At 45.2% G+C, this 15,119-nt stretch overlaps 1 protein-coding gene across 1 annotated transcript in view; it reads left to right on the top strand.

Moving 5' to 3' along the window:
• The window catches only part of LOC137622243 (sodium-dependent noradrenaline transporter-like), a 73,685-nt gene that overhangs the window by 24,466 nt on the left and 34,100 nt on the right, over positions 1-15,119 (top strand). The window contains exons 9-11 of the mRNA XM_068352748.1: positions 4,840-4,958; positions 5,902-6,005; positions 6,607-6,735. Of these exons, the coding sequence (XP_068208849.1) occupies positions 4,840-4,958; positions 5,902-6,005; positions 6,607-6,735 (352 nt within the window). The remainder of the gene's footprint in view (positions 1-4,839; positions 4,959-5,901; positions 6,006-6,606; positions 6,736-15,119) is intronic.

The raw sequence follows: 15,119 nt of genomic DNA, 5'->3' as shown, positions 1-15,119 counted from the left end.
CTGCGGAAGAGGTTTCTCGCAGAAACCATGGACCAAATCTTGCAGCTTTTAAGTGCAAGTCGGTCCCTTCCGCGCAAGTCCAACGGCCTAGGTGTAGCCACTGGGTCAGTTCGGACTCGCTGCAGTACGACAACTGCACACCTCCCAAGAGAGGCAAGGTGGTACAGCAACAGGCAGTAACTCCGTCTGTTGCCGCACCAGCTGTTTTAGACCCTCAGTCACAACGGACAGTAGCTCAGTTTGTTGTTGTCTTTCATAGACCCTAGTGGTCCATGCTGCAGACTATACAGTCTCAGCTTGCTCCTTCATGCAGGAGTATCGTGCTGGAAGGTTGACAATGCACCTGTGAGAGCTCCACCACCGATGCGCAGTCCACCCTGCCAGACGCATGTTCTTGCTGCACCATCTGCTAACATGCGTGAGCTACCGCATCAGCAGTGGGAAGGTTCTGTAGAGCTGCTGGGTTCCAGCACTATGCGGCATTCTCCGCAGCCCATGCAGCATGCTCTGCATACCTTACAGCATGCTCCGCATACCATGCAGCATGCGCCGCATACCTTACAGCATGCTCCGCATACCATGCAGCATGCGCCGCATACCTTACAGCATGCTCCGCATACCATACCGCATGCTCCTCAGCCCACCGCAGCCCCTCCCACACACCAGCCCTCTGCTTTTGTTGTTGCCAGCTCCCACACTCCGACTGCGGAGAAGGTTGACGATGCACCCGTGGGCCTACACCTCCCACGGTTGTGCGCCCGGCATGGCTTCCTGCTCTCACACTCTTGTTGTGAGAGCTCCTCCACCCATGCACAGTCAACCCTGCCAGATGTATGATGACTCCCACACACAGAGCACTCCGTTGCCGTGCGTGAGCTACCACAAGCTGCCGTGTTTTGACACGGTGTGTCAGCCTCCGCAACACACTGTGGTTACCGCCACTCGCCCGCAGCTAACTAGTCAGTCAGGAGTTGAGGCTTCCCCACACAACTTTGGTTGTTGCCAACTCACAGACTGTCACACAGTTACATGACGTTGCCTTCTGGTCTGCTACTTATACGCCAGTGCTGTATGTCCTCACGCTCCTGTTGTGGTTGACAGTTCAGTTTTTGACAGTTCACAGACTGTCAAGCAGTTTCATAACGTTGCCTTCTGGTCTGCTGCTTTTGCACCAGTGAAACCCTCACTGAGAGAACCTAGCTTTTCTCGGATATGGTTCCTGTAGATGAGAAAGTGCTGTTCTCCCTCCTTCTGATATTCCCTTGAGGACTCTATCATTTGGAGAGGAGCCTTAAGCTGCTTAGCCTCATATGGACTTTAATTTAAGCATAACATGCTTCCAGGGAGGGTAAATGGTTCCGCTTCAGTCGCTAACCCCGTCTGTTGCCACACCTGCTCCCATAGACCTTGGGCTTTGTTGCAAGACATACAGTCCAAGCTTAGTCCTTGATAGAGGATTTTTTACGGAGAAGAACCTTCTTGCCAACGACCTTCCTACCGGTTGGTTGTACGCCCTGTTGACGCTGAGGTATCCTACTCACGTCCGCCAGTTGAGATGGTTCCTCCACCGGTGCGACCCAGTGTGGGTTGCCAGTCACACGTTGACGTTAAGCTACTCTCGGAGGTGGTTGTGGACGTTCAGTGTGTCACTGGGAAGACGTTCAACAACCAGCAGAGGTGACTTGTTGTGACGCAGTGCGGCAACCTCAGCAACCCGATAAGGGGTTGTCTGTACTACCCAGACAGTCTAGACAGTTTCGGGTTGTCGCTGTACTTCCTCGCATCCCCATGGTTGACAGTTCACAGACTGTGCAGCAGTACCATGATCTTGTGTCCGGCTCCGTCACGCATCCACCAGTGCGACCGGATTCAGCGAGTCAGACGTTGCCCACTCCGTTGCCGTTTCCTCATCAGTTTCGGATGAGGAACCCTCTGATGAGAACATGGCTGAACAAGAAGATCAATCCCCAGCCCTGCTATCCATCCAGTAGATGCTGAAGAAGGAATACGGCCCTGTCAGGCTGTGGATGAGTCTGGTTAGGACACTGTCATCCGTGGTTCAATTGGTGTCACTTGGAAGACTACACCTCCGTCCTCTTCGGTTTCATCTAGCTCTTCACTGGAAAAGGACAAGACGCTAGAAGCGGTCTCGATCCCGGTTTCCGGAAGATAAGTCTGGTCTAACCTGAGGAAAGGACTTTATCAACCTTTTATAGGGTCTTCCCCTGACTGTTCAGACTCCCAACCACGTTCTCTTCTCAGACGCATCGGACGTAGGCTGGGGTGCGACCTTAGGCGGTAGGGAATGCTCGGAATTATTGAACTCGAGTCAAAGGACAATGCATTTTAACTGCAAGAAGCTTCTGGCAGTACGTCTGACCTGGAAAAGCTTCAGGTCTCTCCTTCAAGACAAAGTAATGGAGGTCAACACGGACAACTCCCTGCTTTGGTGTTCATCTCCAAGCAAGGAGGGACCTACTCTCTGACATGGTGCGAGTTCGCTAGTGACCTCCTCTCCTGTTCAACAGGTCTAGACTTTTCACTAATAACAATTTCTTCCAAGGCAACTTGAATGTCTTAGCAGTTTGTCTCAGTAGGAAGGGACAATAATTCCAACATATTGGACCCTCCACAGAGATGTATGCAAGAGACTTTGGGTCACCTGGGGCCAGCCAACCATAGATCTCTTCGCAACCTCGATGTCCAAGAGGCTCTCAATACTTTGCTCACCTATCCCGGACCCAGCAGTGGTTCTTTTAGATGCCTTTCTACTAGATTAGTCTCATCTAGATCTATATGCATTCCCTCCGTTCTAGATTGTCAACAAGGTACTGCAGAAGTTCGCCTCTCACGATGGGACAAAGTTGACACTAGTTGCTTCTCTCTGGCCCGCGAGAGAATAACTTACCGAGGTACTTCGATGGCTAGTAGACGTTCCCAGAACTCTTCCCCTAAGGGTGGACCTGCTACGTCTGCCACGCGTAAGAAGGTACTCCAAGGCCTCCACGCTCTTCGTCTCACTGCCTTCAGAGTATCGAAAGACTCTCGAGAACTAGAGGTTTTTCGAAGGAGGCAACCAGAGCGATTGTTAGAGCAAGGAGAACATCCACCCTTAGAGTCTACCAATCGAAGTGGGAAATCTTCCTAAACTGGTGCAAGTCAGTATCCGTATCCTCGACCAGTACCTCTGTAACTCATTTAGCTGACTTCCTCTTATATCTGAGGAAAGAGCGATCTCTTTCAGCTCCCACTTTCAAGGGTTACAGAAGCATGTTGGCATCAGTCTTCCGTCACAGAGGCTTAGATCTTTCCAACAATAAAGATCTACAGAACCTCCTTAAGTCTTTTGAGACCACGAAGGAGCGTCGTTTGGTTACACCTGGTTGGAATTTAGACGTGGTTCTAAGATTCCTTATGTTAGACAGGTTCGAACCACTTTAATCAGCCTCCCTGAAAGATCTCACCTTTAAGACTCTTTTCCTGATATGCTTAACCACAGCTAAAAGAGTCAGTGAGATTCATGCCTTCAGCAAGAACATCGGATTTTCATCCGAAACGGCTACATGTTCTACATCTTGGTTTTCTAGCCAAACACGAGCTGCCTTCTCGGCCTTGACCAATATCGTTCGTTATTCCAAACTTATCGTATGGTTGGAAATGAACTAGAAAGAGTATTATGTCCTGTAAGAGCTCTTAAGTTCTATTTTAAAAACCTTTATGAGGCCCGTCTGAAGCTTTATGGTGTTCAGTTAAGAATTCATCTTTGCCTATGTCAGAGAATTCTTTATCCTATTATTTTCAGACTGTTAATTCGAGAAGCTCGTTCCCTTCTGAATGAGGAAGACCAAGCTTGGCTGAAGGTAAGGACACACGAAGTTAGAGCTATCACAACTTCCGTGACCTTTTAATAAAATAGATCTCTGCAAAATATTTTCGACGCAACCTTTTGGAAAAGCTAATCAGTGTTCGCGTCTTTTATCTTAAGAATGTCCAGTCTCTTTACGAGAACTGCTACACTCTGGGACCATTCGTAGCAACGAGTGCAGTAGTGGTGGGGGCTCCACCACTACAATTCCCTAATTCCAGAACCTTTTTAATCTTTCTCTTGAAATATTTCTGGGTTGTCCGGAAGGCTAAGAAGCCTTCCGCATCCTGGTTGATTTGGCGGGTGGTCAAATTCTTTCTTGAGAAGCGCCTAGATTAGAGGTTGTGATGAGGTCCTTTAGTATGGGTTGCAGCCCTTCATACTTCAGCACCTAGGAGTCGCTCAGCATCCTAAGAGGATCGCTAGGCTCAGTAAGGAAGACGTACTTAAAAAGGCAGAGTAATGGTTCAAGTCGACTTCCTTACCAGGTACTTGTTTATTTTATGTTTGTTATTTTGAATAACGGCTAAAATAAGATTCGGGATACTTAGCTTCTTTGTTAACATGTATGCTGGTCTCCACCCACCACCCTGGGTGTGAATCAGCTACATGATCATCGGGTAAGATTAATATTGAAAAATGTTATTTTCATTAGTAAAATAAATTTTTGAATATACTTACCCGATGATCATGAATTTAAGGACCCGCCCTTCCTCCCCATAGAGAACCAGTGGACCGAGGAGAAAATTGAGTTCTTGTTGACAAGAAGTACTTGAGTACCTACTCACAGATGGCGCTGTTGTGTACACCCCCACCTGTATAGCGATCGCTGGCGTATCCCGACCGTAGATTTCTGTCGGGCAACAGAGTTGACAGCTACATGATCATCGGGTAAGTATATTCAAAAATTTATTTTACTAATGAAAATAACATGTTCCTTCGTGTCATTTTAATCTATATCTTTCATTTGACAGGTTCCAGTCTCCAGTTAGCCATGGGACTGACTGAAATATTCAGAAGAGACATTGACGCATTGTGGAAGCTTGCGCAGCCTTTTATCATTCCTCAAGTTGATATTCTGTTGCAGCCATGGGTGAGATTTTCCTTCTTTATCTTTCCTTTGAAGTATCCTATAGAATCTGTTAAAGGATTCAAATTTTAAATCCTTTTGATTTGAGAATGTAGGATACAATGACTATATCCTTATCTTCTCATTTAATGGCTCAGGAAGAGTGTCGGTTATCTTCAGCATCTTGCACCGAAGAGGAATTAACTGTTGTTGTTGTGATCTTCTTCTTGCAATGAAACATTGCAATGAGATACAATTTATCTTTGTTTAAATTATACAGATAAATAATTAAATTTATCAATTATAATCTTTACAATGATATCTATTTAAACGAAAATGACAATCAAAAATATATCAGAAACCGTTTTGAGTCTCTCATATATGTCTGTAAGTATGTACAAATAAATGTGAATGAATTGTGAAGGTGAGCTGTTAAGGTAAATGTCTTCATGAGAAACAGGTCTTCAATGTATACTGACAAAGTTCTAATGGTAGACTAAAAGTCTGTATACATGAAGTACATAATGTGTATACATGAAGTACATACACACAAACATACAACGTTCTAATAGTAGACAAAGTCTGTATACATAAAGTACGTAATGCATATACATACAGTACATATATATATATATATATATATATATATATATATATATATATATATATATATATATATATATATATATATATATATATATATATATATATATATATATATATATATATATATGTGGGTGTGTATGTGTATGTGTATATGTTGTATTCTATTGTTACTAATGTGTACGAAGTATCCAGATGAATATATTGTATCATAGCTATAAATTTCTCACCAATCTTGTTTGTTTTTTTTCTCTTAAAAACCATTTGGAACTTAATTTGTCATTTCTTAGCTAGAGGTGTAAATGTCCTGTTCGTATCCGGAACATGAGTTATCCTTAATTTTGAATGTTTGTCCGCTCAATAGGTCTGGTGTGCAGCATTGGCTCATGTCTTCTTGTCTCTAGGGCTGGGTATCGGACTCCTCATGAATTTTTCATCCAGAGGAGCATTCAGATTTACGTTGAGAAGGTGGAGTATTGGTTTTATTGGTCCTATTTACCATTATTATTTATATTAATCATATGTGCAAAATTATCAATCAAATTTTAGCCAATGATTGTCTTTCATATATAATGATATTTTTATGTTGTGCAATTTATCCTTGATGAAATTAGATTGTTAAATAGTACAGAAGGGCTTCAACTTACAAGTACTCAGAGATACAAACACATCCAATTGAAAATAACAATGATAAGGAAATACTGGGATAAAAGCGTATTATATCATTTAACCCTTTTACCCCCAAAGGACGTACTGGTACGTTTCACAAAAGCCATCCCTTTACCCCCATGGACGTACCGGTACGTCCTTGCAAAAAAATGCTATAAAATTTTTGTTTTCATATTTTTGATATTTTTTTGAGAAACTTCAGGCATTTTCCAAGAGAATGAGACCAACCTGACCTCTCTATGACAAAAATTAAGGCTGTTAGAGCAATTTAAAAAAAATATACTGCAAAATGTGCTGGGGAAAAAAATAACCCCTTGGGGGTTAAGGGTTGGAAATTTCCAAATACCCCGGGGGTAAAAGGGTTAGAGATTGAAATATATTTTTATATTCTCTTTTCCAGGCATTTGTGGGGTTTGATTGTGTTACTAGCTGTGATAACAGCCTTGGTGTCTGCTGTAATCATACTCCAGCTCACATTATTGGCGGACGACCGAGGCCTCAGAGTTAACGAGGCTCTTTCTACCGTAATGTGAGTAGAGTGCTATAGTCGATTCTTTTTAGCGATGCAGATTTGCACCGACTCCCAGCGGTGCCCTTTTAGCTCGGAAAAGTTTCCTGATCGCTGATTGGTTGCACGAGATAATTCTAACCAATCAGCGATCAGGAAAATTTTCCGAGCTAAAAGGGCACCGCTGAGAGTCTGTGCAAATCTGCCTCGATAAAAGAAATGGACTATAGTTGAAATCACAATGTTTAATTTGTTGACATTTTTTTCACTGATATTTTATCATTTTTCAATATTAAACTTACCCGGTGATCATATAGCTGTCAGCTCTGCTGCCCGACAGAAAAACCTAAGGACGAAAAACGCCAGCGATCGCTATACAGGTGGGGGTGTACATCAACAGCGCCATCTGTCGAGCAGGTACTCAAGTACTCCATGTCAACACAGAACCAATTTTCTCTCTGTCGTGCCACCGGCAAGACCTACTAAATACGCTGTTGTTTTCTGGATTGATTTTCACGTTATTTGGTGAAGTATTCATTTCTGGTTATTAGCTATCGCTGTGCAGAAGTTATCTTCAATACTTCCTTGCATTCTTTTTATGAATTTTGGATTATTTGTTGACGACTTGGATAGATTTTGAATTCCCCCCTTTGACTAATTCAAGATGTCTGACCCTTCTCAAGTCCCCAAGTACAGGAAGTGTAGCGCTAGGGACTGTTCAAGGCGTCTTCCGAAGGCCTCTATCGATCCGCACACCGTTTGTTCCAATTGTAGGGGTAAAGCCTGTCAATTGGAAGATCGATGTGAGGAATGCGTTGGGCTTTCGGAATTCGATTTTCAAGAATTCCTGAAATATGCACGTAGGCTAGAGAAGGATAGAATCAGGAGGAGTTCGTCTCGCTCAGTAGATTTTTCCTCTCCCCATGCCCCACAACCTATTCCTTCCCCTGTAGTGGTTGCACCCGACCCCCCTGCTAGCTCTCATCAACCTTCGATGGCAGATATGATGCGTGCCATCCAGGCTCTAGGTGAGAGAGTCGAGTCATTGGCGAATGACCGCAATCAACTCATGGCTGACGTCAGGGAGTTGAAAGGTAAGAGTGCAGTGGGAAGTGAAGTGAGTGTTTGTGCAGTGAAAAGTGTCAGTGTTACGCATGAGGGTGCGTCTGTTCGTGCCTGTCGTCCTCCCAGTCCGGGACCTCTTGCAAGCTCCCAAGCCCAGGGGAGAAGCAATGTCGTACGACCAAAGGGTTCGACAGGCTTTAATCAGCGGACAGACGTTCCCTCCGTGGTTTCGGACGTATCTTGCCTAGATCGTCCCACCCACAAGAAGACGAGTGAGCCCGTTCATTCCTCGTCTGCGGAAGAGGTTTCTCGCCAGAAACGATGGACCAAGGTCTCACGGCCTCTTAAACGCAAGGTCCCTTCCGAGCAAGTCCAACGGCCCAGGTGTAGCCACTGGGTCAGTTCGGACTCACTGCAGTCCTCCGACGACTGCACGCCTCCTAAGAGAGGCAAAGTGGTACCGCAACAGGCATTAACTCCGTCTGTTGCCGCACCAGCTGCTGTAGACCCTAAGTGGTCTTTGCTACAGTCTATGCAGACTCAGTTAGCTTCCTTTATGCAGGAGTATCGTGCGGAGAAGGTTGACGCTGCACCCGTTAGCCTACAACCTACCACGGTTGTGCGCCCAGCAGACGCTGAGGCTGCCTGCTCCCACACTCCAGCTGTGAGAGCTCCACCACCCATGCGCAGTCGACCCTGCCAGACGCATGTTGACGTTCACCGACGCACGGAACCCTCCGTTGACGTTCATGTGCTACCACAACAACAGGAGGGTGGAGTTCAGTTGCCGTGTTTTGACGCGGTGCGTCAGCCTCCGCAACCCACGGTGGTCTCCGCTATCCGACCACAGTCAGGAGTAGACGCTTTGCGTACCCACTCAGCTATGGTTGTTGCCAGTTCTCAGACTGACCAACAGTTCCATGACGTTGGGTCCAGTGCAGCCACGCATGCACCCGTGCTGCCGGACTCAGCCGTTCAGCTTTTACCTACTCCTTTGCCGCTTCCTCCTCAACATTCAGACGATGGACTCTCTGATGATGACGAAGCTGCACATCTTGACGACCAACACTCGGACATCGACGAACCCAAGACCACGCCTCCCTCCTTAGACTTTAGGAAAGTGCTTGCGCTGTTCAAGGATTTATATCCGGATCAGTTTGTGTCTGCAGCTCCACGCTCGCCTCCCTCTGAGTTCGCTTTAGGCATGCAGTCAGCAGCACCTGCCTTTACGAAGCTCGTACTCGCTCGCTCGTCCAAGAGAGCTTTAAGGGTACTGGGAAAGTGGTTGCAGTCCAAAAAGCAACTTGGGAAGACAACCTTCATGTTTCCCCCGGCCAAGCTTGCTTCCAGATCTAGCGTCTGGTATGCCACGGGAGAAGTGCTCGGCTTGGGAGTTCCTGCCTCTGCCCAGGGCGACTTCTCAAGTCTGGTAGACTCTCCCCGCAGGCTGGCTATGAGACGCTCCAAGATTTGCTGGACTCCTTCGGATATGGACCATCTTATGAAAGGAGTTTTCCGTGCATTCGAAGTCTTTAACTTCTTGGACTGGTGTTTGGGAGCGTTGAGCAGGAAGACCTCCCCTTCTGATAAGGAAACTTCCATGCTCATTATGTCCTGCATGGACAAAGCCATACGGGATGGTTCTAGTGAGCTTGCGGCTTCTTTCGTGTCCGGGGTCCTCAAGAAGCGGGATCACCTTTGCTCCTTCTTGTCTGCTGGAGTCACCCCATGTCAAAAGTCGGAACTTATGTTTGCTCCGCTCTCGAAGTGTCTCTTCCCTGAAGAGTTGATCAAGGAGATTGCCGCCTCCTTGATCCAGAAAGACACTCATGACCTGGTGGCGTCGTCCGCACGCAAAGCCACCCCTTTGCCATCCGTGCCTAGACCCAGGATGGACACTCCAGCGTCAAGGTTCATTTCGCCCTTTCGTGGCAGAGCCTCCAGCAGAGGAGGTGCTCGTGCCGAAAGTCAACGTGGGAGCAAGAAGAAGGGTTCCAAGTCCTCTAGAGGCAGAGTCTGACTGCCACCTTCTTCAGACAGCAGTGGGAGCCAGGCTCAAGAACTACTGGCAGGCCTGGGAGAACAGGGGCGCAGACGCACAGTCTGTGAAGTTACTCAGAGAGCGGTACAGGATTCCATTCTTGCGCAAGCCCCCTCTAGCAACAATTCCCATCGACCTCTCCCAGGTACAGAGAGGAGGACAAGAGGCTAGCTTTACAGCAAGAGGTGTCTCTCTTACTTCAAAAGGGAGCGGTAGTCATAGTCCGGGACCATCAATCCCCGGGCTTCTACAACCGTCTCTTCTTAGTGGCGAAGAAGACAGGAGGTTGGAGACCGGTGCTAGACGTCAGTGCTCTGAATGTCTTTGTCACAAAGCAGACGTTCACCATGGAGACGACAAAGTCGGTTCTAGCATCGGTCAGGAAGGAAGACTGGATGGTCTCGTTAGACCTAAAGGACGCTTACTTTCACGTCCCCATCCACCCAGATTCCCAACCTTTTCTAAGGTTCGTTTTCGGGAAGGTTGTATACCAGTTCCAAGCCCTGTGCTTTGGCCTAAGCACGGCACCTCTAGTTTTTACCAAACTGATGAGGAATATTGCCAAATTCCTGCATTTAGCAGACATCAGAGCCTCCCTTTATTTGGACGACTGGCTTTTAAGAGCTGCGTCAAGTCGTCGCTGTCTGGAGAATCTAAAGTGGACTCTGGATCTGACCGAGGAATTGGGTCTCCTGGTCAATATGGAAAAGTCCCAACTCGTCCCATCCCAAACTATAGTATACCTAGGAATGGAGATTCAGAGTCAAGCTTTTCGGGCTTTTCCGTCGGCCCCCAGAATCAGTCAAGCCCAAGAATGCATCCAGAACATGCTGAAGAAGGACCGATGTTCAGTCAGACAGTGGATGAGTCTGATAGGGACGCTTTCATCACTGGACCAGTTCATCGCGTTAGGGAGACTCCACCTCCGACCCCTTCAATTTCACCTAGCTGTTCACTGGAGAAAGGACAAGACGCTAGAAGCGGTCTCGGTTCCTGTTTCCGAGAAGATGAAGTCTTCACTGACTTGGTGGAAGAACAACATTCTCCTCAGGGAGGGTCTGCCACTGGCTGTTCAGACCCCCGACCACCTTCTCTTCTCGGACGCATCGGACACGGGCTGGGGTGCGACATTGGACGGTCGGGAATGCTCGGGCACGTGGAATACGGATCAAAGAACGTTGCACATCAACTGCAAGGAGCTACTGGCAGTTCATCTGGCCTTGAGAAGCTTCAAGTCCCTCCTTCTAGGCAAGGTGGTGGAGGTGAACTCCGACAACACCACAGCCTTGGCGTACATCTCCAAGCAAGGAGGGACTCATTCGATGACGTTGTACGAGATCGCAAGGGACCTCCTCACCTGGTCAAGAGATCGAAACATATCCCTAGTTACGAGGTTCATTCAAGGCGACATGAATGTCATGGCAGACCGCCTCAGCCGGAAGGGTCAAATCATCCCAACAGAGTGGACCCTTCACAAGAATGTATGCCACAGACTATGGGCCTTGTGGAGTCAGCCTACCATAGATCTGTTCGCAACCTCGATGACCAAGAGGCTCCCAATTTATTGCTCACCGATTCCGGACCCAGCAGCAGTTCACATAGATGCCTTTCTTCTGGATTGGTCCCATCTAGACCTTTATGCGTTCCCCCCGTTCAAGATTGTCAACAGAGTACTGCAGAAGTTCGCCTCTCACGAAGGGACAAGGTTGACGTTGGTTGCTCCCCTCTGGCCCGCGAGAGAATGGTTCACCGAGGTACTGCAATGGCTAGTAGACGTTCCCAGAACACTTCCTCTAAGAGTGGACCTTCTGCGTCAGCCGCATGTAAAGAAGGTACACCCAAGCCTCCACGCTCTTCGTCTGACTGCCTTCAGACTATCGAAAGACTCTCGAGAGCTAGAGGCTTTTCGAAGGAGGCAGCCAGAGCGATTGCTAGAGCAAGGAGGACATCCACTCTCAAAGTCTACCAGTCGAAGTGGGAAGTCTTCCGAAGCTGGTGCAAGTCGAAATCAGTATCCTCAACCAGTACCTCTGTAACTCAGATAGCTGACTTCCTTTTATACCTAAGGAAGGAAAGATCCCTTTCAGCTCCCACGATCAAGGGTTACAGAAGCATGTTGGCAGCAGTCTTCCGTCACAGAGGCTTAGATCTTTCCAACAACAAAGATCTACAGGACCTCCTTAAGTCTTTTGAGACCTCGAAGGAGCGTCTGTTGGCCACACCAGGTTGGAACTTAGACGTGGTACTAAGATTCCTTATGTCAGCAAGGTTCGAACCACTTCAATCAGCCTCTTTTAAAGATCTCACTTTGAAAACTCTTTTCCTCGTCTGCTTAGCAACAGCTAAAAGAGTCAGTGAGATACACGCCTTCAGCAGGAACATTGGATTTACATCTGAAACGGCTACATGTTCCTTACAGCTTGGTTTTTTAGCCAAAAACGAACTTCCTTCTCGTCCTTGGCCCAAATCGTTCGATATTCCAAGCCTTACTAATTTGGTTGGAAATGAACAAGAAAGAGTACTATGCCCTGTAAGAGCTCTTAAGTACTATTTGAGACGTACTAAACCATTACGTGGACAGTCAGAAGCTTTATGGTGCGCCATTAAGAAACCTTCTTTACCTATGTCGAAGAATGCAGTTTCTTATTATATCAGACTTTTGATTCGAGAAGCTCATTCCCATCTGAATGAGGAGGACCATGCTTTGCTGAAGGTAAGGACACATGAAGTTAGAGCTGTCGCAACTTCAGTGGCCTTCAAACAAAACAGATCTCTGCAGAGTGTAATGGATGCAACCTATTGGAGAAGCAAGTCAGTGTTCGCATCATTTTACCTTAAAGATGTCCAGTCTCTTTACAAGAACTGCTACACCCTGGGACCATTCGTAGCAGCGAGTGCAGTAGTGGGTGAGGGCTCAATCACTACATTCCCCTAATCCCATAACCTTTTTAATCTTTCTCTTGAAATGCTTTTTTATTGTTGTTTTTTTTGGGTTGTCCGGAAGGCTAAGAAGCCTTTCGCATCCTGGTTGATTTGGCGGGTGGTCAAATTCTTTCTTGAGAAGCGCCTAGATTAGAGGTTTTGATGAGGTCCTTTAGTATGGGTTGCAACCCTTCATACTTCAGCTCCTAGGAGTCGCTCAGCATCCTATGAGGATCGCGAGGCTCAGTAAGGAAGACGTACTTAAAAAAGGCAGAGTAATTGTTCAAGTCGACTTCCTTACCAGGTACTTATTAATTTTATGTTTGTTATTTTGAATAACTGCTAAAATGAAATACGAAATACTTAGCTCTTAATGTTAACATATATGCTGGTCTCTACCCACCCCCCTGGGTGTGAATCAGCTATATGATCACCGGGTAAGTTTAATATTGAAAAATGTTATTTTCATTAGTAAAATAAATTTTTGAATATACTTACCCGGTGATCATAAATTAAAGGACCCACCCTTCCTCCCCAATAGAGACCCAGTGGGCCGAGGAGAAAATTGGTTCTGTGTTGACATGGAGTACTTGAGTACCTGCTCGACAGATGGCGCTGTTGATGTACACCCCCACCTGTATAGCGATCGCTGGCGTTTTTCGTCCTTAGGTTTTTCTGTCGGGCAGCAGAGCTGACAGCTATATGATCACCGGGTAAGTATATTCAAAAATTTATTTTACTAATGAAAATAACATATTTTAAAGGAACAAAATATATTAAAGAACTCTTGTTGAATATGAACTATTGCATTTTGCATAGTTAACCTTCTAGATTTCACCCTCTTTTAGGGATATTTTACATAATTCATCTTAGCATAAAAGCTATTTGAACTAGGAATGACTTGTATACAATTTAATTCAGTATGTGTATTCTTACATATTTTGTGACTTGAGGGCTTTGTTGATAAAATGTAATTAGAGCAATGAATCACTGGCCTCGGAGTTTAATTGCGTCTTTAAAGCTTAATACAGATCATGCTTGGATTTTCTACTGTCTGTTAACATACAAGGTTGTTTTCAATCAAACTTGAAACTATCTTTGTCAATCATTTGTTAGCACCATAAGTATTGGATTCACCATAAGTATTGGATGGAGACTACAGAAAAACTCTACACCTCAACCTTCACTATAGTGGTTGCCAGGTCAATCATAGTCATCCATTTATTAACAATCATATTATTATAATTATTATTATTGCTAGCTAAGCTACAATCCTAGTTGGAAAAGCACGATGCTATAAGACCAAGGGCTCCAATAGGGAAAATAGCCCAGTGATGAAAGGAAATAAATAAACGATATAAGAAGTAATGAGCAATTAAAATAGAATATTTTAAAAACATTTACAACATAAAAACAGACATTTCATATATAAACTATGAAAAGGTGATGCATTGAGATATGTAGGATCCGTACTCTTGTAGAATTTAAAGAAATGGAGATGTTTAAGCACCTAAATTGAAACTACTTTATATAGAATAAATACTGTATACCTGTGATTTATTACTGTCTCTTAACACTGGTGATCCCGGCCATGACAAAATCGCTGTCAGTCTCATGACAATATTTTAATATTTCAAAGCTAAGTCTCAGTCATCCGAGACACCTGATTTTTAACAGGATCAATTCATGAGAACTGTTCTAAATTAATCTTTGGTGGTTTTTTCAACAGGGTTTGTATGTGAATGTCTTTGTCATGTGCAAAATAGCTGAAATTCTGGTTGTACATACATACATACACATAATAAGGCCCTTCCCCCAATTTTGGGGGGTAGCCGACATCAACAAAGAAACAAAAACAAAAAGGGGACCTCTACTCTCTATGTTCCTCCCAGCCTAACAAGGGACTCAACCGAGTTCAGCTGGTACTGCTAGGGTGTCACAGCCCACCCTCCCACATTATCCACCACATTCTAGTTGTAGGCTACCATTTATGTAACATCATTGGAAATTATTGTTATTTACACATGTTATGTAAGACTATTTCTGATGACATGCACTAAGACTTTGATATGTAAGATATATATCCCTTTTATTATTATACCGTACTCGCAGAAATTTTCAACTTCAGTATTTTGGCATTAGAACACCGAATAAACTCTCCATATGAACAGATGACGCCAAAGTGTGTCTTTGGATCCTCAGAGGATGAAAGTCCATCATGTTAAATCAATGGCAAACTGTGCTACAATGAATTTGACAATAATAGATTAAAACAGGTTAACCAACTGATAATTTGTGTCTTAAAAAAAGAAAATCTCCTTAAAATGATATCCCTTGCTCAAATTGGTCACACCTGTTCGATCCATAGGTATCCATG

Source organism: Palaemon carinicauda, chromosome 29 (assembly GCF_036898095.1).
Source record: "Palaemon carinicauda isolate YSFRI2023 chromosome 29, ASM3689809v2, whole genome shotgun sequence".
NCBI classification, from domain to species: domain Eukaryota; kingdom Metazoa; phylum Arthropoda; class Malacostraca; order Decapoda; family Palaemonidae; genus Palaemon; species Palaemon carinicauda.
Note: the sequence above shows the minus strand (reverse complement) of the source record. Positions and strands in the feature narration are given on the sequence as shown.